At 51.7% G+C, this 21,904-nt stretch overlaps 1 protein-coding gene across 1 annotated transcript; it reads right to left on the bottom strand.

The window, feature by feature from the left end:
* Positions 1 to 576: 576 nt before the first annotated feature.
* On the bottom strand, positions 577 to 16,195 carry P2RX1 (purinergic receptor P2X 1). The gene is made up of 12 exons (XM_080825898.1): positions 16,039 to 16,195; positions 7,278 to 7,425; positions 6,906 to 6,977; positions 6,389 to 6,458; positions 6,041 to 6,137; positions 5,636 to 5,716; positions 5,210 to 5,351; positions 3,352 to 3,479; positions 2,854 to 2,944; positions 2,368 to 2,433; positions 1,924 to 2,025; positions 577 to 1,809 (listed from the first exon to the last, which is right to left on the bottom strand). The coding sequence occupies exons 1-12, from the start codon at positions 16,173 to 16,175 to the stop codon at positions 1,744 to 1,746; spliced, it is 1,200 nt and encodes a 399-aa protein (XP_080682024.1). The 5' UTR covers positions 16,176 to 16,195; the 3' UTR covers positions 577 to 1,743.
* Positions 16,196 to 21,904: the final 5,709 nt, after the last annotated feature.

Here is a 21,904-nt window from a genome sequence, read left to right as displayed (position 1 = left end):
TTTTAAACATTTAGTGGCCACATGTGGCTAGTGACTACTATTTTGGAAAGCACAGATAGAGAATGTTTCCATCGCTGCTCTTGGAGAGCACTGGTCTAAATAGAATTTGGTGATGGGGGGGTTCCCAGGGTCCCTTACTGGCCATAGGTCCAGACTGCAGGTCTTGCCCACTGCAGGGCCCCTGGAGAATCCTTCCACATTATCTCCATTCAAGACCTTCCTCTCCTCTTTGGGATTCCCTCAAGTCTCTCTCCTGGAGCAGCCAGCCCCATTCTTATTCCTGCTTTCCTGAGGCCACTCCAGAGAATATCTGCTTGTCTGAGTGCCAGGCCTCTCAAAGCTGTGTTAGGGGTACATGGAGGACCAGAAGGAGCTCCAATGTTTGGGTACAGTGGCCCATGGTCAGAGGTGAGCTGACCTCCAAGACTGACCCTGGTGGGCTCAGGGCCTAAGTGTCGACTCACCACTGTCTAACAAGAGATCGAGAGGACCTCAAAGATCTCTCAGCTCAACCCTGCATTCCACAGATGGGGACACCCAGTTTCAGAGAGGGAAAAGTACAGAAGGCGGAAGTTTGTCCTCATTCCTTTTATTGTACTCCACCCCTCACTTTCCCCAGACCTTGTGTTCAGACAGAATTGGTCAGGCCTTAGGTGCTGAGTCTGGGCCATAAGCAGGGAGCCCAGGATTTGGCCAGGGCTCCACCCCAACCCGAGGTAGCTGAGTGAGGATTCATGGCTAGAAGGGACTGTCCTGGCCTGACACACTTAGGGAGAAGCCTAGCTCTGTGGAGGTGCTGTTGCATGGACCATGTGTCTGTACTTGAGGGCATAGGTCTGTCCAGATGGCTGTGTTTGCAGGGCCCCAGCTGTTCAAAGCCAGAGTGTGGATGGGAGGGGGGTGTGCATGTAGATGAGAGTGTGCGGGTGTGTACATGAGACACCATGTGGCTTGTAAGTACACCACACACCTACTCAAAGCCTGCATCTTCCAGGTCAGGCAGGCCCAGGCAAAATCTGATACCCAATCAGGAGCAGTTCTTAAACTTTAGCCTTTACAATGGCCTGGGGAGTTTGCCATCCTTACATCTCCATGGCCAGCCCTAGACATTCTGGTTCAGGAGATCTGAGGTTGGCCCAGGTGCCTGCAATGTTGACAAGCTCCCTAGGAAAATCTGGGGCCAGTAAGAAACAGGGCTCAAGCAGAGCCATCCAATAGAACTTTCTGCAATATTCTATGTGGTCCAGTATGGCAGCTATTAGGCACATGTATCTATTTAGCAGTTGTAATGTGGCTGGCTAGTTTTAGGAACTGAATTTTTTTATTTTATTCAGTTTAAATTAATATAAATTTAAATGGTCATCTCATCGTGGCTAGTGTCTGCCATATGGGAAAGCATGAATCTAGAGACACGAGGCAGTGCAGTGCTTGAGGGCCCAGAGTGAGAAGCACACAGCTCTGATAGAGGAGTGTGAGAGGAGCCCTGCCCAACCCCAGGCTCTCTAAACCAGGAGTGGCTGAGGCTGGAGTAAAGCTCCCTTGGGGCTTGTGGAGTTGGGGCCAGAGCCCAGACTTGAACAGGTCCCTCCCAGTGTCCCCACTGAGCTGACAAGACCCTAGTGTCTGCCTGGCTAAGAGGGTGGAGAGCTCCTGCAGAGACCATGTCCTGTCCTGGTTGGGACCCCACCAGGGCCCCTGCCTGAAGCCTCATGCTGTGTCCAGTCAGGAGTTAGGGGGTGAGGGTCAGGATGTCTTCATGTTCTCCTGCAGGCTCAGGGTGGAGCTGGTGGCTGCGGGGTCACGCTCGCCCTGTGTAAGCATTGGAGGGAACAAAAAGTCAGCCTCAGGGAAGCAGCTGGCCCCCCAACACAGACATGTGGACCTAAGGCCTCAGAAAGGCCCCAACTCAGGGAAATCTCTTACCGCCCCTGACCCCATGTGCTCTGCATACTTGAACTTCTTCTGCTTGTAGTAGTGCCTTTTGGGCAGGATGTGGAGCAGCAACAGGTCACAGAGAACCGTGGCCTGAGGGCAAGGAAGGGACAGATAGCGCATGGGAATCTTGGGGCAGGGACAGAACCCTCCATGTCCCACTTCAATCCTTTCTGGCTGGGGGGCCTGGCTCAACCCTGCTCTATCTAGACCTCAGATTCTGGAAGGGGGGTTGAGGCATTGCATGTCCCTTGGGAGATCAAGACCACCCCATCCCACTTCAGTCCTGCCCCAGCTCTGGCCCTCAGTTTTTTCAGACATACTGTGGGTCTGGGGTGGTGGGCTGGGCTCAGTAAGGATGGGATAAGCTGCCACTGAGATGTGGAAGGGGAGGGACTGACCTTAGTACAGTGCCCCTGTGACCCTAGCACTTACCACTCCAAAGATGCCAATCCCAGAGCCAATGGTTGTCATTGTGGGGATGATGTCAAACTTTCCAGCCTGGTGGCAGGGTCCAGGGAAAGAAGGATTAACAGTCAGAAGGAGCGAGGTAGAAAAGGCCAAGACTTGGGTCAGACTTGGGTCAAAGAGCTCCCCCTTTCTACCCTCTACCCCCACCATTAGCCGGCTCCACAGCCTGCTCCACACAGCTCTGGCTCTATGTGGGGTCTCAGCTGCTGGTTAGAAGTCCTTGGTTTTGACCTTGGCTCTGCATCCCTGGACAGAGGGAGGTAGTGGAGGAGGTGAGGTCACTGGCTGGAAAGACCTGCCCTCAGTGGTTATCAGGCCCATTGGTTATCAGCAGTAAAACTGCTGAATGAAGCCCAGTCAACTTCCTGTTGTCTATAACCATGGACACCCAAAAAGCACTCACAGGAACTAAGAACGTGTCTCTGGCTGTCCTTCACACTGGACACTCACCTTGCCATCCACGAGAATGTCAAAGCGAATCCCAAACACCTTGAAGAGGTGGCGGTGGTTAGTCCCGTTCTCCACAAAGTGCCTGGCAAACCTTGGGGGAAAGGGTGAGGTTGCAGAAGAGGGTGGTGGAGAACAGTTTTGGGTCCAGTGTTCTTGGAGTTCAGCAGGAGCCCTCAGAGGTCCATGAGGACAGTCCCATGCACCCAACACCCCATGCCTCATTCCATGAATGCTGTATTCAATCCTCACCCTAACTCTTGATGTCAGTGATTTCCCCTGCCAGTCCTGGCCAGGTGGGCCTCAAAGGGTGGGGGCTCAGGGTGCCAAGGTCTTGTTCCCTGCAGGCTCCCTGCAGTGGGAGTTGCCCAGCTTCCTCTGTTTTCTTCCTGGGGACACTTACTGGGCCTCAAGGGGTTCTGGGAGTAGAAGACCCACATGAAAACCCTCAACCTTCTGGGAGCCCAAGGAAGGGTGGACCGGTGGGGTCCTGGCAGGCACCTGAAATTGAAGCCTGGAGACAGGTTTTTGTCCTCATACAGTCCATGGAACTCGTAGATGGGTTTGCAGTGGTGCACATGCCAGTCCAGGTCACAGTTCCAGTCAATGGTGATGCCGACCACCCCGCCCTGCAGGGAAGCCGGTGTTTAAAACCCAGGCTTCAGGATCAAGAAAGTCCTGTCTTATGCTGGTGCCAGCAATCTCTTGAAGTGGGAAGCATTTTTTTGTTTGAGAAGAGACGCTGAGAAGCTACTGCAGGGCAAGGTCCTGTTGCCCCCTCTGGCCCCACCTCCCACCCATCACACTCTGACTTTCTGGTGGTTTCTAGAATATATCAGGTTCTTTCTACCTCAGGGCCTTTGCATATACAGCTCCACGAGGCTGACCCTTTCTTATCCTTTGGTCACTTTCCCTGAGAGGCCTTCCCTAATGACCGCCTCTAGTCTAAAAACGTGTGCCTGTTAGACCCTCTGTTTTCTCCTGGAACATTTGTCACTTTGAAATCATATATTCATTTTGTGTGATTATTAACCCATCTCTTCTAGACTATAAACTGTGAGAGTGGGGCTGTGTGTCTCATTTGTCACTGACTCCTGAGTTCCTAGTGAAAGTTACAGTGTGGAAGGCAAGTAAATAATGTTGAATTAAAGAGTGAGTCTGTAAAGACCTGGGTTAGGAAGAGAAAACTTGAGAAAGTGAAGCTTCTCTGAGCAAGGTGAGGATCGGGGACAGGTGGGGGTAGGCTGAGCAACAGGAGATCTGGGGAGTGGTCAGAGCAGGAGTGGAGCTGGGCGACTCGGCAGGAGGTAGGGATGCAAGGGTCTGTGGATGATAGTGAGGGGTGAGAAGTTCCTAGTACACGTGGCAGGGAGATTTTAGGAACAGGGAAGTCTAACATTCAGCTTTCTGGTTGTGTAAGTGTTGCTCCAGTATAAACTGCCTCCAGGGTTTGGGAAACTGAGGCCAAAGGGCCGAACTTGTTTGCATATTTTCTGTGGCTGCTTTTGCTCTCTAACAGCTGACTTGAATAAGGTTGGAACAGAGTCCATATGGCCAGCAAAACTGAAACCTCTGGCCCTTTAAAGAAAAACTTTGCTGATCCCTGTTTTAGATAAATGTGTTGTGAGCAAGTTTTGTGTGTATGTGTGATATCACAGAAAAGAAGCTGATTTCCATCCCTAAATAGGCAACTATAAGAGAAGGCTGATGATGATCACGTGGGAACATGTACCCAGGGTCACCACATGCCAGGCAGTACTGAAGTGCCATCCTATGCATGAACCCACTTGATCTTCGAGACAACCCCACAAGCCTGGTACTATTATTATCCCTACTATGTAGGTGCAAAAGCTCAGACATACTCAAGGTAAGAGACTAACTAGTCTGAGACCACATTGCTCATTAGGAGCAGAGCCAGGATTTGAACCCAGTCAGACAGGTCTGTGCTCCTTACAAGGTACTGCTTCTCTTGGAACCCCAGGTGACTGTACAGATCCCAGATTCTGGAATTTTCAAGATTATCGAGCAGGGCACAGGCCTTCTCAGGGCCATAGAGCATGGAATTCAAGCTGCTTTCATCCCATATTTAAAAAACAGTGTGACCTCAGCAAACATCCAGGTGAAAATGTCTGCCCATAACCATTCATTCTGGGCACCTCCTCTGTGTCAGATTCATACCAACCAGGCTCTGCTGAGGACTCAGGCCTGACCCTCAGGACTCTCCCGTATTAGGGAATAAATCCACATATATACTCAGCCCATACCTGAAAGGCTTGAGGGGGCATTACCTGGGATGGAAAAGCCTTCTTTGACCTGCTGATTCCAGGACCTAGTCCTTCTCATTAACCTGGCACCGTACCTTCTCAGCCAGGGTGCTAAAATTCTGTCCTGACTCCTGTACCACATAGCCGAGCTTGAACACGGGGCACAGTGGGTGCAAGATCTTGTGATAGAGGCAGGTCTTCATGTAGGCCGCATCCACCTCTTCCACCAGGTTGCGCCTACATAGGGGTGGAGAACATCAGTAGAGGCAGGATGCCAGTGGGGCGGGTGGGGGGGGGGGACCACCATGTCCCAAAGCTCTGGAGATTCCTCACAAGCTCCACAAACCCCCCCTTCCACAGCCCTTGAGACTAAAGGTGGCCCACCCCAGGAGCCCGGCTCAGGTTTCTTCCCCAAGTGAAATCAGTCGAAGTGGAAGGTGACAGAGACAGTTGAGACCAGCTGGAGCAGCCTTGGAGGGGGGAGGTGGGTGCCTGCGTTTCTGCCCCCTTTTCCCACAAACCTGTTGACCTTGAAGCGTGGAAAGCTGATGCTGTTCTTGATGAAGAGTGTGAAGTTCTCGGCCTCTTGGAGAAGGGCAGGGCTGGAGGACACCGTACTCACTTACTGTCCTCTCCTCAGGAGTCCCCCATGTGCCCGACAGTGTTTGTCATGGGTATGGGGGTGTGAGAACCTATGGGATCTTCCTGGTGCCCTGGAGTGGTGGCAGGGGGAGGGTGTGCTGTAATGATGGACTCTCAGGCCCCTTGACCAGGGGCCAGAGGGATCATTGGCTTGGGCCGTACAGATGGGGTAAGGGTGGGGCTGGAAGAAGGGAGGACAGATCCTTTCCAGAACATGGATCCAGATGCCCCCTTGTCTGGGCTGGGAAACCTGCTCCCAGCTACCTGGATGGATAAGGCATTACCGTGGGACGTTGTCATCCACCTCCACAGGACACCAGCCAAAGATCTCACATGTCTGCACAGAGTCGTTGAAGGCCACACACTTGCCTGTGCGTATGCCTGGAGCAAAGGAGGAACCCATGGGTGTCCACTCCAAGCTGGGGATAGAGAGGAGGCCCCTCATCCCTGAGAGCCCCCAGTGATGGGACAACAAAGAGCAGAAGCCTGAGGACAGAAATGTGGCTGGGTCTGGGACAGGGCAGGCCAAGGTTAGAATGGCAGGAAGGGAGAGAGCAGGAAGGACTTCCTGGTGGAGGAAGCCTGGAGCTGAACAGGGCTTGTGCAGGGGGACAGGAGGAGGCCAACCTTACCTTGGGCCTTCCTTTCTGCCTTCCCTGGAGTGCAGCCACTGTCATCTGTGCATGTACCCCCTTCTGGGTGCTAGGGGAAGGGAGAGTGGCTGATCCCAGGCCTCTGAGTAGTGTCCTAAGGAGAGCCCCTCCCACCACCAGAGCCCTAGGGAAATCATGAGGCAGTGTTAGCTTTGGGGTGAACTTTGCTTACAGCTTCCTTCCCCAGTACCCTCCCAGGACCCCTCTGGGCTCATCCCAAGCTATGCCAGTGTCACCTGGCAGGGACCAGAGATGTTAGGGCTTGTGGATTGGGTGGGAACTGTGGCTCAGCATCTTGCTTGACACACAGCTGGGAGGGAAGCATCACTGCCAATAGCAGACTGTTACTTTGTGAATGCCTATGCCTAATCTATGCCTAAAATTCCACCATAGCTTTGCCCTGAGAAAGCCTATCTTCAGTGCCCAAGGCAATTTCCTCTTCCATGATATTTTCCCCTGTAAGGAGTAGGGAGAGGGGATGGATAGCAGTCCTCACCTCTGCACAGTAGCCTTGAGCCTGGTGGGGGGTCGCAATGAAATTGGTCATGATCACGAAGGAGCTGTCCCCCTGGAAATAAGGAGTAGGGGAGGGAAGCGCAGAGTTCTGAGTTGGGAGAACAGCTCCAAGAACACAAACACTGGCCCAACAAGCCCCTGAAATCCACATGGTACCCAGCAGCCTCCATACCCCGTGACATCAGAATGGGTTGATATTACAACCTATTTTTGCCCCTCATTCACGGTCAGGGAAGCTGAGGCCCAGAGGGAGATGGGAGCTGCATTAGTCCAATATGGAGATTGGACAGAGTCCAACCCCCACTCTGAGCCAGGCCCTGTGGGTGGAATGTATACCTCTGAGTAAGCTTACCTGGGCAGGGAAGACGTAGTCAGCTACATCCCAGACCTGGGGGCCCAGGCCTGGGAGCTGCGTCACAGCCAGACCCTTGAGTTTCACAGACACGCTGCTGATGAGGCCACTTGAAGTCTGATAGCCCTTCTCGTAGACAAACACCCACCTGTGGGGTGTTTTGGGGGTTAAAGGAGTCAGAGCTGGGCCAGGCCATTCAAAGATGGCATGAGGCTATACGGGCTGCTGCCCTTTCTGGCACCAGCTAGACATTTCAGATATTTTCCCTTCCCCTCTCCAGATGAGTCTCTGAGCCATTCTCTGCTTCTAAAGCTACGTCTTGGGCTGGGGGCAGGAGAGCCTCACCTGCTTCCCCGGGCTGGCCTGTACCTAATGTTCCCCCCCTCTTTTTACAAGGAAAATACTAATTCCTGGAGAGGAGATCCACTAAAGGACTCTTTCAGATCCTTTTCCAAGAGCAGGATTTGCTGAGGCCTAGAGACCAAGCTTCTTGGACCATAATCCTCATGCCCAGAGTGCTCCTTCCTTCTTGAGATTCTTCCATTGAGAACTAGCAGAGCATGATGGCTGAAAACCTGGCCTTTGTTGCCCAAGGGGATGGATTGGAATCCCAGCTACACTACTCATGGGCTGCGTGATTTTGGATAAGCTATTCAATCCCTCTCTGCCTCAGATTCCTCATCTGTAAAACGAGAATAACAATAATAGTACTATTTGTACTTGCTGTGACTTACTGCATGTAAATCACTTAGAACGGGGACTGGCATGCAGTAAGCACTACATAGAGATTAGCTATGATTATCTCAGCCATGCTGGGAGCTCCTGGCAAGGGGGACAGGAAGGAAACAGAGGGTTAAGTGGCCCTCCGCATTATGTGGCCCCAGTTGAGGCCCTTGTGGAGTGACTCAGGATGGAGGCCTCCCAGCTTTCTTTTTTTTTTTTTTAAGATTTTATTTATTTATTTGACAGAGATCACAAGTAGGCAGAAAGGCAAGCAGAGAGAGAGGGGGAAGCAGGCTTCCTGCTGAGCAGAGAGCCCGATGTGGGGCTCCACCCCAGGACCCTGGGATCATGACCTGAGCCGAAGGCAGAGGCTTCTCTGAGCCACCCAGGCGCCCCGCCTCCCAGCTTTCTTAGAAAATTCTGGCCTTCCCTTCCTAACATGAAGAACCCCTGTTCCTTTGGGTTCTCCATTTTCTGTCTGGGAGGGTCAATGAAATTAACCTCCCTCCTAGCTTTGGGTGTAGGGAGGGTGGGGCACATTACCAAGATTTGCCAACCACTGTTCTATTGCCCTAGCAACAGGGATAGGTCCAAAGATGGACACACAACCTGGGGAGTTTCAGCAATGAGGCTAGGATTTTTCTGGGAATTATTGGGAAAGAATCCTTTCTGTTGGGTAACTGAGCAAGGTAGCCGTAAGACCAAAACTATGGTTAGTCATCTTGCTATCTCACAGAGAGATAAGTCTAAGAATGAAGCCAACTTAGAGGAAAGTTAGGCCAGGAGATGGAAGAGGGCAGTCTCCCGACAATGGTTGAGGACCTGGATCTAGCCAAGCCTGACACATGTTAAAAAAAAATCTACTTCTGGACTTTCCTGTTACATGAGCTAATAAATTCCCTTTCTTTATTTAAGGCAGTTTGGGTTTGGTTTTTGTTGTTTACAACTGAGAGTCCTGGGTATGGTCCATTTCTTTCAGGAAAGACTACATGATGTCCATGACAGCCAAACTATGGAAAGAGCCTAGATGTCCATCAACAGATGAATGGATAAAGAAGATGTGAGATACACACACACACACACACACACACACACACACACACACACAAAATGGAATACTATGCAGCCATCAAAACCCCTGAAATCCTGCCATTTGCAATGACGTGGATGGAACTAGAGGGTATTATGCTAGGAGAAATAAGTCAATCAGAGAAAGACAATTATCATATGATCTCTCTGATATGAGGAATTTGAAAGGCAGGGCAGGGGGTCGTGCGGGGTAGGGAGGGAAAAGATGAAACAAGATGGGATGGGGAAGGGAGACCAACCATAAGACTCTTAATCTCAGGAATCAGATGGTTGCTAGGGGGGTAGGGGGGAGGGATAGGGTGGCTGGGTTATGGACATTGGGGAGAGTATGTGCTATGGTGAGTGCTGTGAATTCTGTAAGCCTGATGATTCACAGACCTGTACCCCTGAAGCAAATAATACATTAAATGTTAATTAAATTAAAAAAAAAAGGAAAGACTGAATGGAGATGCAGTGTGACTGTGTTTGAGTGTGTGTGACCATTTGTGGTAACCATCAGAGTGTGTAGCTCTGTATCTCTGGGGGAAATCTGTGGCTCTGACTGCCCAAGCAGAGTTCAAAGACCCTCTCCTGTGTCCCAGAGCTCAGGTCTCATTGCAGTTCTCTGGACATCTTAATCTCAGAGTCAGTGCTAGGTCTCTGGGGGTGGTCTCCCAGCCCCAGGCTCCAGGAAGTCAGCCCACCCAGATTTTCCTCTCCCCTCCCATGGTCTCCACTTTATCTTCTCCAGGCCTCTCCCCCAGCATGGCCCAGGAGGCGCCCCTCCCAAGCCTGAACATGGTCACTGCTGTCCCCTGCAGGTCCCAGATGGCACCAGGCAAGGCAGGACAAAGGCTTCCAGTCCTAAGTGCTTCCAGCCTTATCAGGGAGACTGGGCGCATCACCCACGCCTACCCTCCTCAGCCTCCTTCCTCCAAGGAGGATCCTGACTCCATGCCCAAGCTCAGAGGAGCTGTTGGGGATTCTGGGGAGCTTCTCCATGTTCTGAACCCCTCCAAATAGTGGAGTGACCAAGAGTGTGGCCCCCAAAGTGTAACAGAAGCCATGATTCAGGTATCAGCACTGCCACTCACCACCTGTGTGTCTTTAGCCTCACCAGGCTAAAGGCTAAACCTCTCTGAGTCCTGGCTTTCTCAGTAAAACAGATGTGATGGCACTTACCTCAAAAATGCTGCTTTTCATTCAATAAATATGAGCAAGACCCTCCTATGTACTGAGCTATGGGCTGGGTCGCAGGAAGAAAGCAAGTCTAAATGACTGTGGGATTTCCCGTGAGTTCTCATTGAGGAAATTAGCATGCAGTAGGCACATAATAAATAATCCTCTTATTTTCACTGTCTTGAGTCTGTAATTCCTCTTAATATGTTCACCTGCCCCCATCCCCCTGGCTTCTCAGCCCCAGATTTTTATCTCCACTTCTACACTCTCCCTGGAGATCTAATTCCACACATTCATTTGGTGATTCAACAAGTATTTATTGATTGAGTCCTTATTACGTGCCAAGCAGTGTTCTAGGCACTAAAAATACAGAAGTGAACAAAGCCAACCAAAATTCTGCACTCAAAAGTCTTACATACATGTCTATACGACACAATGTTTTGTGATACCCATTCCTTCTCCCTCCCCTGGTCCCTCACCGCAGACATCACGCAGGTACCTCAAACTCAGCTCAAACCCTTGCAAAACAACCTGGCAATTCCTCAAAAAGTTAAATATGGAATTACCACTTGACTCAGCAAAATACCCAACAGAACTGAAAATACTTCCCTATAAAAACTTGTACACAAGTGTTCATAGAAACATTATACATAGGAAGCAAAAGTGGAAACAACCTAAATAACTATCAACCAATGAACAGATAAATCAAATGTGACATATCTATACAATGAAATAGTATTCAGCCAGGAACTACTGACACATGTTATAACCAACACAGGACTTTACAAATATTATGCTAAGTGAAAGAAGCCAGACACAAAAGGCCACATATGATTTTATTTCTATGAGATATCCAGAGCAGGCAAAGCAGGCTGTAGAGAGAAAGAATGAGGAGTTATTGCTAAGGAGTACAGAGTCTCTTTCTGGAGTAGTGACACGTTGTAGACTAGATAGTGGTGATGGTGACACAACTTTGTGATTATACAAACAAGCACTGAACTGAATATTCCTAAAGGGTGAATATTATGGCATTTGACTAATATCTCAGAACAAAAATTCAGTGGGACCAACCTGAGTGCCTCATGTCTCCTGCAGAACTTGCTCCTCTGGTGCCCTCGTCTTGGAGGATGGCACTATGCCTACCCCTTCCTCCTCAAAGCCTCACACCCTCATTTTCTATTATCCCCACATTCTTTGTGGCCTTCTGTCCTCTTGGTTTTCATCTCAGGACCGAAAGGGGTTTTGCTGTGAGAGGCTGAGACACAGAGGAGCTGGGACAGATGTCAGGGCAACTCTGGTGTGGGGATGCGACAATATGTTATGGCTGGTGGGGACACAAGGTGCAACCATGGGCAGGAGCCAACCAGACCAGGCAGATGCTATGGGACACAGCAGCCTTGGGAAGAGGCAAGACCAGACTCCAGGCCCAGGAGGGATTGAGTTTAGAGCTGGGCCCCACACTGAGTGTTTGGAGATTAGTCTACATGTTGTCTACAGATAAATTGGGCTGACAATTCATGTTTAAACATTTTTTTAATGAGTCACCAACCTCTAAATACCAAAAGGCTCCTTTTGCTCATAAATTCCAATTTCTCACTACTCTTAAGAAGTCAAAAACTTTGGCTGTGCTGGGCCATGAACTGCTGTAGCAATAATGGGCAGAAACTAAGCAGTGGGCACCCCCTCCACACACACACACACCTCTCTGGTGTGGGGCTCACCAGGATGACTACTTCTGTCTTCCATGCTCACTGCTTCTGCCTTGGCATGGCGTCCTCCTCCCCTCTTGCTCCCTCCCCATCCCCTGCTTGCCCTGGGCCTTCCCCTGCTAGACATCCTTCTATGGCTCCCCAAAATCTCTAGGAGAAAGCTCGTGTTCTTCAGCCTGGCATTCAGAGGCCTGAATCAGTGGCTGTACTCACCCTTCCACCTCCTTTCCTTTAGGTCCTTTCAGGCTCCACAGCCTAACCTTAGTGACTCTTTTACTGTTCTTTTCCTGCCCCAGGGCCTTTGATCACTCTCCGATTTCCAGCAGGAGTACCTGGACCAGGTAGACACATGATGAGACTCTACCAACAAGGGTTTTTCATTTCCTTGGCCATAACAATTGGTTTTGTAGTAGGCATTTGGTCTGATCCCTGCCAGTAAGAATTAGATCTGGGACTTTTGCTGGAACTCTGGAAAAAGAGATAGTCTTATGCCCTAGAGATGGCTAAGCTGGTGAGATGTCAGGTTGCAGATGCTGGTGGTCATTTTGTCACTATGAGGACAGAGAGACTGCCTAAGAATGAAGCCCAGAAGATAGTAGAGCTGGGAAGAAGAGAAAATCCTGGCTAGCTTCTTTGGAGAACCCAAATGGGACCCACCTGAATTCCCCATCTCCCTGCAGAACTTGCTCTTCCTGTGTCCTCAGCATGGAGGATCTGGCCAGGCCTGAAGCCTTTACTGATTTTTTTTTTTCAGTTGCATAAACCACTCGATAGCCCCACTCTTCCCTAGGAACCAAAGGAATACTGGATAACTCATCCTCCACTCCTCACTTTTCCTTTGGTCACCCTGTACCCCACCTCTGTTGCATGGATCCCAGCACAGCAATAGGCACAGAGAAGATGCTGTAGAAATGTCCCTGGATGTATTTTTCCAATCAAGAATTTGTATCTATCCTTATTCCTGATTGGTATGCTCCAGGACCCATCTGAAAATCTCAGAAGCATGCAATCTCAAGAGCTCTGTGTGAAGGTAGATGGGGGAGGAGGGGGTAGTGGCAAAGAGAAAGCCAAGAGCAGGCTTGCCTGGCTTATAGCCCCCAGACTTTTTTGCTCAAGGCTAGTTCTGCCACTCTGTTTTCTCTTCCAGGAAGGTTTCCAGGCTCCATTTACCAAGTAGCATTCACGAATCCCATTGGGACCCCCTGTGTACTGCAGCCAGACCTCTGTCCTCCCCAAACCAGAGCCCTCCAGGCAGGGATATATCCCAGTACACTCCTTGGTTGGGCCTGTTAGGTCATGGATGACAGCCCATGTATACCGCCTCTATACTGAGTTACAGAGAGCTCATCACCTCCCAGGAGACAGTTCTGACTGCAAATTAACCAATTTGAGACAAAAAGAGTGTGATCTTAGCTCAGCCCACCAGGGCCTCAAGGCCCACTTGCTCCCTCCATTGGCCATGGACTCCCCAGAAGAGTGTGACTGATAGAGAACACAGCTTCAGTTTGCCTTCTCAGTGTCTGCCTGGGTTCTCAACATCAAACTCTCTGCCTCTTAGTAATTGGCCATCTCTCAGTCTCAGGACCTCTCCCTTCATCTGAGTGGTTGTGTGTCAGTGTCTGTCCCTCTGTCTGGTTCTGTCTTTGTGTCTGCCCACCCTCCATCTTGTTTGTGCCTCTGTCTCTGGAATGCGGGAGTCTGGCTCTTCTCCCATTCTCGCCTTTGTACCCTGCAGCACCCACAGGACCAGGCATTCAGACAGACAGGGGCCTTGGGAAGAGGGCTAATTAAGGAAAGGCATCCCTCCTCAGAAACAAGCCTGTGTACAACTTCTTTAGAGGGTTCCCGCCAAACCTTGGTCCATGGAACAGTTGGGAAACTAAAACTTGGGATAGTGAGACCAAGTCCAGGCCGGTTTCTGTCTGCAGCTGAGCAGTCAGCTAAGCAGAGGGCAGAGGCCAGACCAGGGTGCTAGAGACAGTAAGAGTTGTAGTCAGAACAGAAAGTCTGGGCTTGAGGGTGGGGTTGTGAGGGGCGGGTGTTGCAGGGGACCCTGCCTTCTGCGCTCCATTGTATGACTTGGGCATGTCAATGCCCCACTCCCAGGATGTTTCCTTTCCAGGCTATGAAGGCCAAATTTGGAGCCATGCAGCTGGATTCAAATCTGGTTCAGCCTCTTTCTGGTTATGAGATCCAGACTAAATCACCCAGTGTCTCTGAGCCTCACCAACACTGAGGAGGCCACATCCATGTGGAAACCGAGTAGACTATCCTTGCGGGGAGGAAAGCAAGGAGGGAGGTAGGCAGGTTTCTGTTACTGGAGGTATGTGTTCAGGACTGGATGTTGGCTTGCACGATATGGTACAATGGGGAGTGGGGTGGGAGGACTGTCACTTTCCCTCTCACAGTCTGTCACCAATGCACAAGAGGGCCCTGGCACTGCTCCCACTGCTGACTTAAAGCAGAAATAAGGGGAAATAGGGCCACAGTGAGGACAATATTCTCCAGCCTCTTCTGGTGAAGCATGGGCTAGGCCTGGGCTGGCAAGCTCTCTTTTCCCTGGAAGGTCAGGAATGCAGCTAATGCTGAGCTTTTAGGCCCATCCTGTGCTTGGTATCAGAGCATCAGTGTCCCATTACAACGTTCTCAGAGCCCTAGTGAGGTGGGAAAGGAGAAGGCAGTGCTGAGGACTGGGGGTCAAGAGGCCTCAGTTCTAGCTGGGACTTGCTATGTGACCACTACTCCTTTCTGGTCCTCAGTTTTCCTCACAAGCTCAAATGGCATTACAGATGTCAAATTGGTCTGTGAACAGGAGGGAAGCAGAGGCCGAAAAGTGGCACAGGGTTAGCTCCTGGCTTGGACTCCACCTGAGCAGCTCTGAGGCCTTGGGGGCCGGACAGGGTGGAGGGAAAGATGTTTTGGATATCAGAGGCCCTGGAGGGACCAGAATGATAGGGCACTGTCTGGCCTCCTAGTCAGCCCATGCTGGGCTCTAGTCCCACAGCAAAAATGGGGACATGGACAGGAGAGGGGCAGAGCCCTCAGAATCCCACAGCACAGTGATTCTGCCGGGTATCCCCAAACCCCCTCAGCAGGAGCTGAAACTCCTTCATTGGCCCTGGGAGCTCCAAGAACCCTCTGCTGTATCACCCTGAGTAGACATGATGCCCCCCGCCCCCCACCGCCGGGGCACCCACATCAGGTGCCCAGTCACCTTAGCCACACGACATACACATGTGGGTACTCAGACACAGGGAAACACCCAGCAGCCACCCCCAGTAGGCATGTGCCCAGACACAGAACACGTGTATCCACACAGAGCTCCAGGTATGACACACATACATACACACACCACCATGCACATGTGTGCTCACGGAAGCACACGTATGTGTAAGCATGGTCAGGCCTGTCCTGGCTCCCAGGATGGCAAGACTGTAGGGGAGTACCACCTTACTTCTGCCTCTGCTCTCCTGGGACAGTGGGACAGGTCTCAAGATGCTTAGAGAGGAGCAGTCATCCCTGGGACCAGAACTGACCTCCAATCCCTGCCTGACAGGCCACCATTAAGGTACCAGGTGTTCTGAATTTGGAACTTTCTTTACTCTGGGGGTTTCAAGTATCTCAGGATGCCTCTAATTTAGGCAGGGCAGGTGGGAACAGGACCTATCCTATAAAATGGGGTGTGGCTTTTAAAATGGGGTGTGTCTCCGCCTGGCGTGGCATGGAGGTCAGAAGTAGAAGGACTCTGGTTGTGGTTTGCTAGGGCCCTGGCCTCTGGCACCACTCACCACTTGAGAGACCGTTAATAGTGAGTCAGTTCCTTAGGGCCCAACGGCTTTGCCTCTTGTTCACCATATGACCCAGGGCAGGACTTCCCCTCTCTGCCGAACTGTCCCCATCTTGACAGTGAGTTAGCAGGCTTTCATTCCTTCTGAGTAACACCACAGTCTGTTAGGGAGGATGACAACCGAGGAAGAGAAAGAGGCACTCCTTGGGGTCATGGGGGCCTCCCAGAGCCTGGAGGAGAGGCCCAGGTTGGAAGCTGGTACAAGAAGGGTGGCAGGTAGGGCGCCCAGACTCACCCAATGACGTAGACCAGAACCACGAGCTGGATCAGGCGGAAGACGACGCCCACCTTCTTGTTGCGCACGAGCACCATTCGGGGAGTGTCGTACTCAAAGAAAAAAGCAGCCAGTTCATCCTGGAGCCGCTGTGCCATGGTGGGCCAGGCTGGGGCCTGAGACCTGAGTCCTTTGCACAGCCTTTGCTCTTGAGGTGAGCCAGGTGTCGATGCCCACGTCTACAGTGGAAGCCCAGGGGCTTCCTGGCCCCTTAGGAAGGGTAGGGCAGGACAGGGCAGCTGGGGCCAGAGGTCAGGAGTCAGGGGTCAGTTGAAGGCACTTGGGTTGAAAAATAGAGCCCTTGGGTGATCAGAGCAGCTCTTGGCCCCTGGCAGGCAATGGACTGCGGGCCAGCAGCATCTGTGGACAAATAAATTCCCAAAGATAGATGGGGGCGGGGCTGGTGGGGCCACCCAAGCCCAGCCCCACAGCTCCTTCTGGCTCCGCCTGGGCCCTGCTGAGCCTCCGGAAAGAGGAGTTGTTGGCAGGAAACCACGGGCCACCCGTCACAAGGCAAAGATAAAGCTGTCAGCCCCCCATGAACCTGGGGGAACAGAACAAGGCCAGGACTTGGGTGGAGTGGCCTCAGGCTGAAGCCTTCCCCAAACCTGGGACTCATTCCCATATCCAAACATCCTCCCCATTCTATCTGTGCCCCCAGGTGGGGAGCTCAGTCACTGGGGGGTTTGTGGCCAGGAGAGCAGAAGAGGAAGCAGGGCCATTTCTGGAAGTATCAGCTGTCTGATACTTCCAGAGCCTGCAGCAGGACCCCCACCTCTGTCCTTACAGCCCAGCTTCCATCCACGTGTCCCTCTGAGTCCAAGCCTGGCCTTTGCCCAGTCAACCTTAGCATTGGCTGGCATCTCTATAGCTCCTCTCTTCTCTCCCATCATTTGTTCTGTCCCAGCCACATCTCCACCTCCCAAAAACAAGCAGAAGGAGGCAAGTGCCTAGAAGATTCAGGGGCCACATATTGCCACTGGGCTCCTGAGACAAAAGCGGGAAAGCCTGACATTGACATCAGACAGCCTCAGTTAATATCCTTGGCTCTGCTACTAGCTGCCTGTGAGGTCTTGGGTAACTTGCCTCACCAGTCTGAGCTTGCATCCTCATCTGTGAAATGGGGATGATAATGGGATTCCCCTCATAGGTAGAGGCCCCAAGGGGTTGGGTCCCAACAACACTGAGGACAAAATCCTGAGGCTATTATTGATCTTAAGGTACAGACCCTCTGCAGACCCTCTCTTCAACCACAGCCCAGGGCATGAATGCAAGGGCCCCAGGGGACTGGGGGCAGGACAGAGGTATTACGTTTGCTTTTGGAGCCCCAGAGCTGGAGGCCTCCCCTGACCCAATGCCTTATTTTGCAGATGAAGAAATGAACTCAGAGAGGAGAAATGAATTGCCCAAACTCACCCTAAGCAGTACTAGAGGCCTCAACTTGAAGTAGGAAGGCCTCCTTCGTTGGCCATCAACCCTGCCAGGTGTCCTTGGGGCTTCCTCTGGAGATGGGAGATGGAGGCTGGGTGTCCCCTGGGGGTGTGGGGAACTTCCCTGCAGTCCAAGGTGCCTCACTATGAAGGCTGATAGGAATCTTCTTCTTGGCAAGCCTTTAACTGGGAAATTGCTCTAGGCAGGGAGCCAGGCTTCAGGGCTGGAAATCCCAGCCGCCTGTCTGAGTAGAGCTGCTTTCCTGGCAGCAAGGGCCTCCACGGAGGGCAAGCCCATGGACCCTTCCAGCACCCTAGACCAATCTCCCCTCTCAAACAGATCAGCCTCATCAATCAGGCCTAACTGTCTGTCCAACATTACCTTTGAGAGGGGCAGGTCAGAACCATGTCCTGGGCTTTCTAAGGAAAAAATCCAGAGATGCTAGGAGCCAGGCCTATGGGTGTAATGTCCTCTTGGCCTGGTCTTGATCCCAGACAAAACGGCCTATTTCCTTTCCAGGTGATCCCATAGCTCTTGGAATCGCAGGTCCCAGGACGTGAATGGCTTGCAATCAAGCATGGGTGTGGGTGCTGACGCTGTACAGGAGCTGTCTTTGTGTCCCCCTCCACCCATGATTCCTGGACATTCAGGAGGGTAACAGGCACTAGGTAAAGTGGGCAGAGGGGAGGAAGGAGAGGAAAGGAAATCAGACAGTCATTCTCCAATCTGCACCTGCCCTTTTCACATCATCACCATGATCTCATCCACCTCCTCCTTCACCCCCTCTCCCCACTTCCAAGGAGCCAGGCTTCTGACAGATGGACTAATGGAAAGATGGCTTCCTTTGCCTGGCTAAATTTAGCAACCACTGGAGCACAGAGGGGCCTATGCCCATCCTGAAGGCCAGCCCAGGTCCTCAAGCAGTTTGGCACAAGACTTCGATGGGTCTCCTTGGATACTCAGACACCCTTGCTTGGAACACACACCTGTGTGTACTCCTGTGCTCCTATTAGAGCCTCAGTTCTGACCCTGACTGTTAGCAAACAGACTATCATGGGGGACTATCTCATTTGGGATTGTCATATCCAAAGCATGCCCAAAATAAAAAGAAATAGGAGCAATTATATTTATCGTCCCAATTATAAATCTCTTTTTTTGCTAATAACTTTGCCAGAGTACAACAGGCAGCTGATGGGACTAATACCTCTTTCACTCGTTCTAAAACACACCTTTCCATCCAGGCCTATGCTTTCCCTCCTTGCCCCAACTCTGGCATCCCCAAGAACAGACATCCGTGATTATTCTAGGCATTGTCAGGGGGTGGTGCAAAGATGAGCAGGGCAGGGGTCAGAGTTTACAGAGGACACAGTACTTTCATACTCAGCAGATTTCTTTTTCAAAACAGCCCCCATGAAGTAGGTACTGGAACCCCCATTTTACAGATAGGGAAACTGAGGCTCTAGAAGTTGAGTGGCTTGCCCAAATAGCTCCCATGTCTGCTTGTGGCTGGAAAGGAGGCTCCCCAAAGTCTGAGAGCTTGGCCAAGAGCCCACCCCAAGACTCCAGCACTTGAGAGCTGCTAGACCTGCCTTATAAGCCCAAAGGCCGAGTGGCCAGCTCCGGTAGTGGGCCAGACCTTGTAGGGAGACAAGGCAATGCTGCCAAGCCCTCAGACCCAGGACAGCCTCCTCTGCCTGGCTAAATTTAGCAGTTCTGTGGAGTGTGGAGGGGGCCTGTGTCCACCCTGGAGGCCAGCCCAGGCCCTCAAGGGGGCTGGCACAGACTCCAGTGGGTCTCCTTAGCCATTCGGCATCCCAAGGTTTCGGGGATGACACCTCTGCTTGCAGACTTCAGTCCAATTTCCCACGCTGGGCCTGTCAGTGTCCCAGGGCTCACTCAGTGTCACTCAGCCCCTTAGATGCTGGCTAGAGTAGGGCCCTGGGTCAGCCTAACAGAGATTGTCAAAGGGAGGTTGTGGGAATGGGGATCTATAGGCAAGCTGCAGCAGGGGTCCTCGTGCTTTGTTTCTCCTCTTGCCTAGACCTTGCACAGCTCCTCTGGCCTTTTCTAACCATTCCCCACCCCCAACTATGAGCTCCTTCTCCCCAGCATCTGAGCCATCACAACCCTCTGGTTCTCCTCCATCCTTTTGGGACATTTCCTCTTGGTCCCCTCCTCTTCCTGTCCCTGGAATGTGGGGACTCCTTGGGGCTCATCTAGCTCCCTACCCCTCAAACACTGAACACCCCTTGGGAGGCTTGTCTCCTTGCCTCCTGAGGTTGCTGAAACCTCTAACCCACATGACAGCCACATGCCCACCCCCCTCCTCTGGCTCCTACCTCTTTCTTTTCTTCTGAATCAAGCTGTATTGAGGTATAATTGATGTACAGTAAAATGTACCCATTGTAGGCACACAGTTTAATGAGTTTTGACAAATGCATATAACCCCTGGCATCATCATCTGTCACCCTAGAATGCTCCCACCTGCTCTTTCGCTGCCAATCCCTCCCCGACCCAGGCAATCACTGGTCTGTTTTGTCACTACAGATTTGCTTTGCCTTTTCTAGAAATTCACAGAGGTGGAATTGCACAGTACGAGCTTCTTTTACTAAGTACAAGGGGTTAAGCTTCATCCACGCTGTGGCATATATGAGTAGTCTGCGCCTTTTGATTGCTGAGCAGTATTCTGTTGTGTGGGCATACCACAGCTTGTCCGTCTCCTGTTGATGGTTATTTTGGTTGTTTCCGGTTTGGGGCTATGATGAGTAAAACTGCCAGGATTCAGTTCTTTGTGTGGGGATTAGGTCTTCATTTCCCAATTTTGCCCTTCCATTCCTCCCAGTGAGGCCCCAACAGAGTCTCTCCTACCCCTCTGTGGGGTACAGTGTGGGAGGCATGGGGAATACAACATGGGCCAATGGAGGGGGCAGGGTGAGGCCTTGGGCATTTTGGCAGCTGCCCTCCCTGAGCCAGTGAGAAGTGTGCCAGGGCTTGCCCTGGAATTCCCTCTTGGGTGAGTGGCTGTGAGGTAGGAAACCTCTGTTTACCTTGGCTGCTCATTCTTGACCTGTCAGGCTCCATGCTGTGGGCTGGTAGGGCTGCACTTGTGCAGGCTGGTCATGAGCTCCAGCAGCTGATGGGAGTAGCAAAGCTGGCCTGTCTCCTAGCCAACCCTCCAAGCCCATCTTAGCTCCATGCTCTGTCTGTCTGCCATGATGGAGCCAGCTCGACAGTCAGGCTTTCAGAGAGCTTTGGGGTCTTCATCTGTAGATGGGGCCCTAACCCCGGCCTGGCTCATCTCAAGGAGTCAGTTGGGTACCCAGGGAGATGAGGTGTATGGAATGGTTTTGGGATCTGAGAGGCCTAACAGATGGACTGTGCAGAAGGAAGAAGCCTTCTGCCCATCCTTGGCTCCCACTGTGAACTATGCACCAAACGTTGCTCTTCCCCAAAATAAAACCCAGGAGCTCCTGAGGGTGGGTTTTGTTTCTTCCAGTCATAGCACCTATGCAGCTGCACAGAACCCCATGCCCAGAAAGGCCCCGCATTTCGTTTTCATACTCTGCTGTCACTGCTAGGAAACTCTTAATTACTAAACAAGGGATCCACATTTTCATTTTGTACTGAGCCCCACAAATCACATAGTCAGTCCTGCCTCTGGCTTTGTGGGCAGGGCCTGATTTCCCTTTGCAGGGCAGCTGGGCGGAGGATTAGATACAGAAACTTCATGAGTGAATCTACCCTCCAGAGGAAGGAGAGGAAGTAGACAGGGACACACAGCTATTCCTGCCACAGAGCCCCTGCTCCTAGAGAGTAGGGCCGCCTGGGTGAGTCAGGAATTAACACCAAGCAACCTCTCCAAGGTCCCTGGACAATGTGAGTTGAGGGAAGCCTTGGGGAGGTGTTCTTGAGTTGGGCCTAGAAGGGCAAGAAGTCGATGGCAACCTGGGGTTCAAAGAGGGCAAGTACACAGAGAGAGAAACCTCAGGGAGAGATGTAGGACCCAGGAAATGGTCAGAGCTGGAGGCCCCTGATACTTTGGCTCTAGGCCTAGCCCTGCCCCAGGCCATATCATGAACCCCTCACAGCCTGTTTCCCCAGTGACGACACTTGAATCTTAACATGTGCAAAGGGCTTTGAACACATACACAAACTATCAAGTGCTGTCTCTGTGAGCAGAGTCGTGCATCTGCCCTTTGAGTGTGGGTCAGGAAATCAGTGCATCTCCTGGGTCTTGTCTCAGAAGAAGACAGCAATCCCTGGGTGGCAATGTGGGAACCCCAGACCTTGGCTCCAGTTTCCTGATATGAGTGGGTGTAGGTTGTGGGAACCCAGGTGGACACACAGGTGGATGGTGGAACCACTCTCTAGGAAAACAGAAGGTGACAGTCCTCTG

The sequence above is a fragment of the Martes martes genome (genome assembly GCF_963455335.1).
Source record: "Martes martes genome assembly, chromosome: 16".
Taxonomy (NCBI): domain Eukaryota; kingdom Metazoa; phylum Chordata; class Mammalia; order Carnivora; family Mustelidae; genus Martes; species Martes martes.
The sequence above is the reverse complement of the archived record's forward strand: the minus strand, read 5'-3'. Positions and strand labels throughout refer to the sequence as shown.

Bases quoted from the DNA above. Each gene is read 5' to 3' on its own strand.
- P2RX1 (XM_080825898.1), bottom strand. From the start codon at position 16,175: ATGGCACAGCGGCTCCAGGATGAACTGGCTGCTTTTTTCTTTGAGTAC. The intron at 7,426-16,038 runs GTGAGTCTGGGC...AACACCCCACAG, and splicing joins GTTCTGGTCTACGTCATTGG to GTGGGTGTTTGTCTACGAGA. The intron at 5,717-6,040 runs GTAATGCCTTAT...GGTGTCCTCCAG, and splicing joins GTGGATGACAACGTCCCACG to CCCTGCCCTTCTCCAAGAGG.